This window comes from Trachemys scripta, chromosome 2, assembly GCF_013100865.1.
Source record: "Trachemys scripta elegans isolate TJP31775 chromosome 2, CAS_Tse_1.0, whole genome shotgun sequence".
Taxonomy (NCBI): domain Eukaryota; kingdom Metazoa; phylum Chordata; order Testudines; family Emydidae; genus Trachemys; species Trachemys scripta.
The window spans coordinates 48,438,851-48,451,055 of record NC_048299.1 but is presented as its reverse complement, the minus strand read 5'-3'; the positions used below and the strand labels follow the sequence as shown (position 1 = coordinate 48,451,055).

The window sequence follows — 12,205 nt, the reverse complement described above, 5'->3', positions numbered from 1 at the left end:
AATAGAGATCACTTTGACATAGTGCCAAATTTCCACTTCCCCCTGCAGTCCAACACACACAATCTCCAATGTTTCCCAGTTCTGCCAACCAAAAAAATGAGGCGCTTCTGTTTAGGAATTAAACTCTTCTTCTTACAGACATAATGTAGGAGTAATATGCAGTTGGGTTGACATTTGCTACAGAGAAACACGTAGCATTTAAGTGTGAATTAAAATGTATTTATTGGGGTGGGAAGGGGAAGGGTGGCACCCAGCCGTAGCAATGGTAGATGGTGTACCCTAAAGGATAGAGCGTCCACAGAGGAAATAGACCCCTGGTTACTACATTCAGTAAGGGCTTGTTTACACAAGGAAATTGATTAGAATAAGCTGTTCTTCAGTAAGTATTCTGGACCAGTTCCCTGTGTGGACACTCTATTCTGGATTAAGGCACATCATTCCTCAGTAATTAGTGTACTTTCAATTATTCAAACAGGAATTAATTTAAAGAAGTTCTATGGCCTGTGTAATGCAGGAAGTCAGATTAGGTGGTCACAAGGGTTCCTTCTAGCTTTATGAGCTATACATCTATGAATTCTGGAATGAAGTGACTTTTATAGCTTATTCCACAATAGCAATTACAATTAATTTCCCTGTGTAGACAAGCCCTTACTGAGGATTTAAAGCTGAATGAAAGAGGGACTGATGCTTTTAGTAATACAAAAGATAGTCCTCAAGCACATACATTGTTAATGGTAAAAACAATGAGGAGTCCTTGTGACACCTTACAGACTAACACATTTATTTGGGCATAAGCTTTCGTGGGCTAAAACCCACTTCATCAGATGCATGGATGAAAAATACAGTAAGCAGTATATATATCAGAGCACATGAAAAGATGGGAGTTGCCTTATCAAGTGGGTGGGGGGGGGGGGTCAGTGCTAACAAAGCCAATTTGATTAAGGTGGAAGTGGCCTGTTCTCAACAGATGACAAGAAGGGGTGAATATCAAGAGAGGGAAAATTACTTTGGTAGTGCTAACGAGGCCAGTGCAATCAAATTAGTGAATACTAAACCCAGTAGTAAGCATATGCAGATCAGGATCATAGACAGTGCCATAAAAGTCCAGTGAATAAACTTAAGTGATCCAGACTTCTTCAAATTCCCTAGAGTCCAGGTTTTGAATTACATGTCTCACCAATCTAATGTATGTTTGGTCCTTTGCACTTATCACTGTGATATTTGTCCTTCCCACAATCCAAGTATCCCAGGAAAAGAAGGGAGCACAGTATTAGGGCTTCCCTAAAATTGCTTAGTCACAAAATGGATCAGCTCAGCCTTTTACTAGTTCAGAGACAAAAGGAGAAAACTTTAACAACAAAACTAGATGTGGCAGATAACCAATTCAAAGTTGTAGAAAATCAACCAAAAAAAATTTGGGAGGGTGGGGTGGAATTTATATGAGATATATGAAATTTTGCCACTTGTGCCTCAAAAGCCTGAGGTGGGGGGGAACTAGAAATGGTGGGAAATTATATGCAAAATAATAAATATATATCCCAGTAATACCTAGAGTGGAAGAGGGAAGTGGTCCCAGAGGGCTTCATGGGGAAGTTCTTGTCCCCAGTACTGGGTATGGATGAGGAGAAAATTCCTATAATGTATAGAGCAGTTCTACAGAATCTCCCTGAGACCCCTCTATTCTGAGATGATTGTGGTATTTCTAAGACATAACAGAATAAGATGTATTTGTAAAAGCAGCCAGGAAAAAGAGGGTCTGTTTTCGATAAGAGCTCCTGTTATTTCCTGATCCTCGCTCCTGAACTCATTCCCTCCTTCAGCTTTACTTCTAATGAAGCAACATCTCTCTCTCTCTCTTTTTTTTTTAAAAGGAAGTAGTTGCAATCTTTTTTTCCTGCAAAGCTGAGGGTAAACTGTAAGAATATGGGGTTTAGTTATGCATCTCTGTTTCTGATAAGCATAGACCAAAGGTGGTCAGAAAAGGAGCCAGTTTCAGCAATTAGGCACTAATCCTTCATACACTTGCATGCAAAATAAGCACATGGATGAGTAGTCTCATTAACTTGAACTTTTTATGTGCTTAAAGCTGAGCATGGGTGTGTATGCAGGACCAGGGCCTTAGGTACTATGGTGATAGGTACTGTAGGAAAGCCCAAGAGAGAACACTGAAATGCTGGTTTGCATATAAATATAACAGCTAAGAATTCTAGATCAATTCTAGCTGATTTTTGTCATATATTGTTTGAGGAATAATTTCTCTTGTGTAGAATCTTTCCTTAAATTAAATTCTGTATGAAGTATAAATGAAAAATGTTATGCTGCTTCTTCTGAAGAACAGGAACATTTGGTAAACCTTTCAAGACAGCATTATTCCATTTTTTTTCTTTATAGCAGTAAAAACTCTTACTATTTAGATGTTATTGCCAGCAAAATATAGTCTCTCCCTTAGTGACCTTCCTCTGAGACATGATATAATACAGTATCCCTCATGAAAGTTAAAGTTGGCAGGCTAAACAGTTCAAAACTATTCGGACATGTCAGATATCCAAAGTAAATTGAATGGGTTATTTATTTATTGTTTTCCTTTCCCAATAGTGAACAAAATGTGTAATGCTAAAGGGGAAAAAACTTTGCATGGAAGTACAGGTCTTATGGCAATGTTTTTATATAGGGTGTAAAAGTATTGTTTAAGATCCCAAATCTTAGAACAGGTACAATTAATTTCTCTTTGCTATGCAGCTGGCTAAAAATGTGTCTAGATAATTGATTATTTAAAATGCAGATAAGTAAGGACTAAAGTAATATGATGATTGGTTTAAAATGCAGATGAGGAGGCAGTTCAATGGGAGTGGAAGATCCTTAGTGTTTGCAGGGTCATATCAGATCAGGAACATGAGTGTATGATAACCGGGAGGCTGGTGGAGAGGTTAGGTATTACCAGGAGTGTGAATTCATCTCCTGTTTTCACACAATACCTTAAAATAAAGGTAGGGTTTGCTGGATTCTTCTCCACATTTCATGCTGTCCACATATGTTATTTCTAGATACTTCCCAAGAGAACATGTCATTTGATGTATTAATCTTAGTTCTTTTTATATCACTGTAGTGTGTCTCCTTTGAATAACTAAATTTGTCTGCAGACTGACATCCATAGTGACTTCATAGGGTTTTCTTCTCATTACCATTTCCTGATTCTAGGAATCTCTGCCTGGGTGGAATTTGTATTTTAAAATACTTGGATTACCAATGTGCCTTGCAGTGAATTGTAAAAGTATAGTGAGACTTTGTCTTAATCAAATTCCCTTTGGTAATTCGTTATCCCTTTGGTATTCGTTTGGTAATTGAGCTCTTCAACCAAGATCTCTTTATCTGCAGCTCCCATGCACTCTTGGTTTTGTTAGCTGAATTGACCCACCAAGTCAGTTGTTCTCCTCTGGGACATGGATGAAGAGGAAGCCCCTGCTTTAGCTGGGTCCTGAACTGTTGCTCGCTTTGAAGACCATGACCATGATCTTGAATTGGCATTGAATTGGCCATCAGTTGTCCAGGCCTCCTGTGCTGCAGCATCATTATAGCGGTACTGGTGCATACTGGAAGCAGAAGGTCTACTTGTGAGGGATAGGTGGGCTGGTGAGGTACACCTTGGTGTGGATCCTCCTGTTCAACCCCTGCAGAACAGGGCTGTGTAAAGGCTCCCCTGTAGGTTACTTGCAGCCATTGACTGGAATAATCTCTGCAGAATAGCTCCATACCTACAACACGAATGGGGATAGGAATTGGAATGGAAGTTTTATTTTTCCGTAGGTACATATCCACTTTACTTAGCCAGATGCTGGGGTCTGGATTTGCCCCTTACTGCATACAAATAACTTTTTAAATATGCACTTTTGCTTTACATGAAGATATCAAATTAAGCAAATTATGTCCTGCTTGATGTCAAAATACAGATTGTTGGGTGTCAAATCTAGATAATGCAGAGAAGCCAGCAATAAATTTTTTCTTATTAATGATGTTCAGATATTAACGTACTCACTTTTCTGAAAGTTGAGATTAACTTCATTTATTTGGTGTATACTAGCTGCCAGATGCTGGGACTGGACTATAGGGGATGGATAACTTGATGGATTGCCCTGTTCTGTTAATTGCCTTTTGAAGCACCTGGCATTGACCAATGTTGGAAGACCGGATACTGGGCTAGATGGAACATTGTTCTGACTCCATATGGCCATTTTTATGTTCTTATGTTAAGTCTCAATATAATTGTAAATGGGGAATCATCGTTGAATGGGTTTGCTTCTTGTGCGTCCTGCAGGGATCTGTTCTGGTCCGATGCTATCTAACATTTTTATCAATGACCTGGAAGAAAACAAAACCACCCCAGATAAAGTTTGCAGATGACACAGAGATTGGGTAAGTGGTAAGTAATGAAGAGGACAGGTCCCTGATACAAAGCAACATGAATCACTTGGTAGGCTGGATGAAATCAAACAATGTGTTTCAGTATGGCCAAATGTAAAGTCAGAGATGTAGGAACAAACAATCCAGACCAGCCTTACAGGATGGGGAACTCTCTCCAGGGAAGCAGACACTTGGAAAAATACTTGGGGGTTATGGTGGATAATCAGCTAAGTCTGAGCTCCCAGTGCAGTGGTGTGGCTAAAAGGGCTAATCCGCCCTCTTGGACACTCATATTGACACTCATGGGGTTTCATCAACAGGGCTGGAACCTTTAGATCCACTGCACAGACCTCTGCCACTTGAGCGAGCACAGTAACTGATAGCTGTAGTAGATTGCCATCCTTTACGTGGATGAGCATTCAAGGGGGATAAGACATACTTTGCCAGTGGGTTTCACAGATATTTGCTGATAGCAGCAGCATGGTGAGACTCAAAAATCTTGGGTTCCGTTTCAGCCTCTGGAGGAGAGTGTGTTCTAGTGGGCACAGACTCTTTGCCCAGTCCCCACCAACCTGCCCTTGTCCCAGTCCCGTCTCTCTCACCCCTGGCTCTTCGTCCCAGTCCCAATAGCCACTCTTCAGACTACTGATTCCAGTCTCCTTGACCAGCCAGTCCTAGTCTTCCCCACCGGGCATGCTGTCCCAGTCTCAATCTCCCCACAGCCAGGCCCAGTCTCTTTGCCCAGCCAGCTTTATTTTCCTCCTCCCAGCTTCTTGTCTAATCTCTCTCTCTTGGAGCGGTCCCAGCCCCAGCTGGGCTGGCCGGTGGGATCAGCCCCAGCCACTTAATCGGTTAACCATTTAAACAACATATTTTTAATGGTTTAAATGGTTAACTTTTTAAATGGTATTTACATCCCTAGTGTTAAGCGCTATTATAAAGAGGGCAATGATCAATTGTTCTGCATGTCCATTGAAGGTAGGACAAGAAGTAATGGATTTACTCTGCATCAATGGAAATTTAGGATAGATATTAGGAAAAACTTTCTAACCATAAGGGTAGTTAAGCTCTGGAATAGGCTTCCAAGGAATGTTGTGGAATCCCCATCATTGGAGGTTTTTAAGAACAAGTTAGAAAAACACCTGTCATGTATGGTCTAGGTTTTCTTGGTCCTGCCTCCAGCACAGGAGGCTGGACTTGGTGACTTCTCGAGGTTCCTTTCAGCCCTACATTTTTATCATTCTATGTGATCCCCATTGACTTGAATGAGAGTTCCATGTGTGTACATGAGTGCAGCATTTGGTCCATAGCTTGTGAAATATTTTGGGACAATATGGAAAGAAGGATGTTGTAAACATAATACTTAACATGTATATATGGTTGGATATCTACTTTGAGCTTATTTCAGTTTTATTTTAAATTCAATTTTAATGGTCTTTTTTTTTTTTTAGTTCTAAGTGTCTGAAGAAAATAAAGAAACATGGATGGCCATAAGTAGTAAGTAATTTTATATTTTTAACCTGTCGCACTAATAAAATTAGAAGACACATGCTGAAGTGTTGCTGTCTATACTTACCACACTTTTTATGTTTTGTCATCCAATCTTTGGCATAAAATCCCCAGCAAGGACAGATTGGAAAAAGAAACTGACTGCCATGTGATCAAGTAATGGAAAAACCAATATGTTAGTTATTAATCTTCTGTTTTACAAACAGAGTTGGATTTATCCACATCATTTAACTTTATGACTAAAGTAGATACTTCTTTAGTTATAATTTGTTAGGTTTTGTTAAATGATAGTAAAATTTAAACATATGTTCATGATTATTCACTGTATAAAAACCCAGGTTGACCGTTTACAGTACTGAATAAAGTTGTTCACAAAAACAGTGTCCTGTAGTACAGAGGCTTTTTCTATTCAGTTATCCTATCTACAGAATATACGGGCAACACTCAATTCCTCATATAAGGTACACTTTAAAAATTATGATCAAATCTCATGCATAAACAGGAGTAATTTTTTTTCTCAAAGTTCAATTTAAAAATGTAGTTTTCGCATTGTATTTAAGAAATTGATAAGGGGTTATATTCCCCTGATTTCTTCAAAATTTGGCTATTATCTAAGAATTCTTTAAATTTATCATTCTTTTTAAATCAGTTTTCCTTTTTGTTATATGACATTTGTAGCCCAACTGTGCACCCATTGAATTCCCCTTGACTTCAAAGGAAGTAGGAATGTAAGCTGAAACACTGGGGCCTTGATCCTATGTTTTGATCTGCCCAGGTACTGCCTCATTGACTTTAGTGAGGCACAATAGTCTGCCTGTTCTGACCACAGTGCAGGTCTGAGACTTGAGATATTGCAAAACATGAATTATAAACTTTAATTTCCCATTAAGTCCTTTTAATAAAATATATGTTTTGAAAATGTTTGTTTTCATGAGTGTGTGGGGGTGTTTAATTTAATTTTACATTTTTCCTTGAAGTGATTTTGATATTTCTATTTTGAATAATTTTAAGGGACATTGTCACTTTTGTTATAGATAAAAGCTGACTTACTTTGAGAATTAAGACCCTGGTTCTCTAAAGAGATCTGTCTGGAAAATTCTTAACTTCATGATGGGGATTCTTTGGATCCTCTCTTTAATAATAGGATTAAAACTTTAATTGATATTTGCTGCATCATAAAATATACTACACATTTCACCTGACTTAATGTGCTATCCCTTGTTAATATGTATGCAATTAGTTTACAAAGAGTAGCACATGAAATCGGATTTGGCATATTTTTGCATATACTGGGTATTTTGTGCAGCAGCAAAAAAGTAACTGAAAAACCTTATTTTTACTTTGGGATCTGCAATCAAATCTTAGAAGTCAGTGTTTAGGTTGAATAAGATGCTTGAATTTCTCTACTGTAAATATTTTTGTGAGAGACAAAAAAAAGTGCTTTGTGTTATACATTTTAAAAAACAATTGAATCAAATAATATAGTTATGTCATACAATTACATTTCCTAGTGAGTATAAACCCTATGTGGCTATGAACCATGTAGGGGCATAACTAAGCCTTCATGTTTTATTTTATTTTATTTTATTTTTGAACAAGTATTCAATCTCTTTAAATTCTTCTAGAATAATAATTTGACATAATTTTAATATTAGCAAACCCATTTCTTTTAAACATTTGCAAAATTAATGCAGTTTTTCAGTTATTTATGGGTTAGGGATTCCATTTTCACAGAAGTTAATAATTAACTGTTCATCAGACATATCAGTGTTATATTGAGAAGCTAAATTTTCTGTGGCTTATATGGTTAAAGGACTTGTAGGAGGATGCAATTTCTATTTCATCTACAACTTCAATAAGTTTAGAAAAGAGATGCAGAATCATCCCCCGGTGGAAAATAATCTGGGAAAAGTGTACATGTTGCATACAATCAAGCATCATCCATTTTTCCTGCTTCTAGACTTTGTACTGTATAGAATTGGAGTGTCAGACTTTGTCTTGTGCTTGGCAAATTGAGCAGGATGGGGTACTGTTGCTTGCTTTTCTACACATTGAGTTGCAATCTGTTCACGTACAAGATTGACATTCAGGGTGAAATCCTGGACCTATTGAAGACAATGACAGTTTTCTACTGCAGCCCTTGAGTGGGGCCAGGATTTCACCTTAAATATCTCCCAATATATGAATCAAAAACCATTACAGAACAAGTAATGTCTCAGTTTGTGTTTTTATTTATCATATCTGCGATAAATCACGCTATAATACTGAAGAATTCTTCACTACTAAATACACCTCTACCCCGATATAACACTGTCTTCGGGAGCCAAAAAATCTTACCACATTATAGGTGAAACCGCGTTATATTGAACTTGCTTTGATCCACTGGAGTGTGCAGCCCCGCCCCGTGGAGCACTGCTTTACCGCGTTATATCCGAATTCATGTTATATCGGGTCGCGTTATATCGGGGTAGAGGTATATTGATAATGGGCAACACTACCAATTTACGACATTCAAATTGGAAGTGGTTTAAATGCTTCCAAAAATAAGACTGGAAACATTCATGAATATATTGTGATGCTAGTATTTCTTTTGGCTAAAAGGAATTAGAGAATTTGCTGCATATTTGGTAGTGATGAGCATTAACGACAACTTCAGGTTTAGGATTTGACCATTGCAAAGTGCAGAAATGTTCAAGTCTAAGGTTTTTATTCATAACCACAAGTATTTGTTCATAATTAGTAGTTTTATATAGTTTCACAGATAAAGAATATATATATATCCTTTTTCCTCTTTTTCTTGATACTCCTTAAAAATCTAATAAAATGTTTGAAAGATTTTTTTTTTTAAAAGCCTCATTCTTTTTATTTAATCAAGCATTGTAATTTTGTTTCTTAAATGTTTCAGCAGTTATTCAAGGGAATTTTATGACCAGTATGCTCAAAGCCAGGAAAAATCTGTGGTCAATAAAATGCAGCAGAAATATTGGAAAACAAAACAAACCCTTATTAAAGTCACAGGAAAGAAGGAAGATGAACATGTTGTGGCTTCAGATGCAGACCTGGATGCAAAACTAGAGGTTTGTAATGAATTTACAATAGACATTAATGACTGAAATCTCTCTGAAAATCTGATAATGGGCTCAAGTCTGTGTGTTTGTATGTACATATGTATGTGTACCATACTTTGTATTTATGTGTCTAATCTCATATGCAGGTTGTGTGTGGGGCGGGGATGGGAGTACTGCACTCTTTGATATCCACTGCAGTTAAATGTGTTTTTTTGTTTTTGTTTTTGTTTTTTTAAACCAACCAACCAGCCAACCTCACCTCAGCAGTATTTTGCTTACTAAATAAGATTTTATAGTTTTTCACTATGCAAAACAGCAGAGCACTGGAAAAGTGTTAAAATGTTGCTGCTGAATTAGCAGAATATTAAAAGAAAATATGTTTATGGAGGCCTATAAAATATCATCATTGTGGTGATTGGTGGTAAAAGTTCTCAGCAATGGAATGGGGAAGCTAAACAAATGATTTTTCACCTGCTCTCAAAATATTGGGGTGAAATCCTGGTCCCCACCGAAGGCAATGGGAATTTTTCTATTGCTTTAGTGGGACAAGGTTTTACCCTAAGGTTGCTAAAACTTGGAAAATTATTTTATACCTATTTGTTCCTCCTGTAATTTTAATTTGGATAAATTCTTTATTCAGATTGTTGTGTAGGGCTTATGCCACAGAACATCTGTAGGTAGAATGATCATAGTCTGTCAAGCCTTTTGAATGCTGGTTGAAAATTGCTATGTAAATATAAGATATTCATTGGCTTTTTACATTTTTTTTCCCCGTCAACAAAAGGACAAAAAACGTTTGTTCTTGTTCTGCCTCCTCCCCATGAAAATGAGTCATATAAGTGGACTCCCCCCATCAGCTGAGTTTGCAGCTCAGAGCTTGTGGCTGAAGGGGGATAAAAACCCTAAACAAAAGGCATTTGATATCTCTGCTGCGTGGACTCTGGGGATGGTGGGGGAATGTTTCTAGGCATAAACAAGAGATCCCCAGGTGCTTAGTCTGGGTTAGCCCTAAAGGACTTGTAAAGCTTGCTGCTGATAGAAGCTTCTATTTCCTTTTGAAACTTAAGATTGTAACTCACTTGTGTATCTGTTTACCTACTTCAAGCTTGTAAATAACTCTCTCGTTTCCTTTTCCAGTTTAATAACTCTTTATATAGTGTATTATTGGGTTGGTTACATGCATAGTCTTTGTCATGACTTGCCATTGACCCAGAGTAAGTGGCTGGTCCTTTGGGATTGGGAGTAACCTAAATATTACTGTGATGGACCATCTATCACAAAAGTACGCTCACCTTGGTGGTGAGATAGATCGGAGTACCCAAAGGGACTGTCTGTGATTCCATGTTAAGGTAGTTGGAGTGCCTCAGGAATTTACATTTGTTAATTGGTTGGTGAAATCTAAGTATAGTGCTCACAACCAATTTGGGGTTTCTGCCCTGGTTCCTAACAGTCTGCCCTGAGGTTAGTTCTCACGCTCTTGGCAGCATTACATGGTTTGGCAGCATTACGTGGTTTGTGGAGTAACTTTCAAAAAATGATTTCTGTTTACTCTTCTTCTAAAAATTGTAGTGTGTATCATACAAATAACCTAATGCATAAATACTAACACGTTTTTAAAGTAATACTGCACTGCATGCTCCAGAAATCCTCTTATACAAAACGCACAGTGTACATCTTTCTTCCAATCTTTTGTGTAGCTGGGAAAGAAATAAAAAGGGTTTCCAACATGTAATAATTAAGGCAGAGTATCTAGCTACATATTAACATGCTATATATAGTTATATAGGTATAAAACTTGTTCCTTTTTAAAGAATTTATCTTACAGCTTTCTTTAGAATATCTTGTTGTTTTGAAAATTACATTTTTCTTTGTTGACTTTTATCCTTCCCAGTTCATCACCCAATTTTCACTTGAAGTCAGTATGATTGCTTTGAAAATTAATATATAAAATCTCTGTGTTCTGGACAGTTGTTGGGAATGGGTGTATCTTTCTGAATAGTACTTTAGTTGACGGCATTCTGAAAATATTTATCCTGTGATTTTGCATTTATAGGGTTAATATTATTTATTGTGGATTATAAGCCAACAGTGGTGATGTAAAAGCCATTCTGTGGGGTCCATGTACAAACAGTTTTTTATGTGCTTGTCCCTGAGCTCAGCCCTCTTATTGATGCTGCAGCAACAGTCGTGTTGGGAAACAGGGAAATGAGTGTTTGCTAAATAGAAAAAGGCAAGCACATTTTTACCTAAATAACTTTGTAACTGCAAGTAATGCTGACTATTTGATAGACGAGCCCAGCACAAATGTATAGTAGGCCAGACTGAAGTTTTGATTAGGTATGATGAATTGTGTGCCGAGTGCCTCTTACAATATCAGAGGGGTAGCCGTGTTAGTCTGAATCTGTAAAAAGCAACAGAGGGTCCTGTGGCACCTTTGAGACTAACAGAAGTACTGGGAGCATAAGCTTTCGTGGGTAAGAACCTCACTTCTTCGTCTTGCATCTGAAGAAGTGAGGTTCTTACCCACGAAAGCTTATGCTCCCAGTACTTCTGTTAGTCTCAAAGGTGCCACANTGTGGCACCTTTGAGACTAACAGAAGTACTGGGAGCATAAGCTTTCGTGGGTAAGAACCTCACTTCTTCGTCTTGCATCTGAAGAAGTGAGGTTCTTACCCACGAAAGCTTATGCTCCCAGTACTTCTGTTAGTCTCAAAGGTGCCACAGGACCCTCTGTTGCTTCTTACAATATCTTTATATAGTGCCTACCATATCTCAGTTGGGTCCTGAAGGTACTCTCATAATAGAAATAATAATAATAAATAATAATTGAAGCTGTGAAATTTGTGTCTCTGAGGTGCGACTACACTGAAACAGAAACAAAACTGATCAGGTTGAACATTCTTTGTAATCAACGGCCTGGCCTATTGATTTATAAACTAAAGCCCAATCCTGCAAAGGGATCTGCAGGGATTGATTCTTATGCCAGTAGAGAGTCCCACTGAAGTCAGTAAGTTTCCACCATCCATGGACCCCTTTTCAAGACTGTGTCCTTATATTGAAAAGCTAGTAGGCATTGTGTTATCTCATATACTCCAATTAAGGTGCTCTGTGTGTGTATATACTTTTTTTTCTTCCAAAATAGAGTTTTATACAACTTCATGACTAGTGCATAGATTTAAAAATGTCAGTAAAGAAACATAAGAAATAAACATATTCTTGGTGAACTGTCA

At 37.6% G+C, this 12,205-nt stretch overlaps 1 protein-coding gene across 2 annotated transcripts in view; it reads left to right on the top strand.

Annotated features, from left to right (window-relative positions):
- The window catches only part of ICA1 (islet cell autoantigen 1), a 92,900-nt gene that overhangs the window by 4,820 nt on the left and 75,875 nt on the right, over window positions 1-12,205 (top strand). Inside the window, exons 2-3 of one of the 2 annotated variants that reach the window (XM_034760525.1) lie at window positions 5,850-5,895; window positions 8,816-8,984. In XM_034760525.1, coding sequence (XP_034616416.1) covers window positions 5,879-5,895; window positions 8,816-8,984 — 186 coding nt within the window. In that variant the 5' untranslated portion in view covers window positions 5,850-5,878. Of the gene's footprint in view, window positions 1-5,849; window positions 5,896-8,812; window positions 8,985-12,205 lie in introns of both variants that reach the window. The other variant, XM_034760524.1, reaches the window with a different exon arrangement.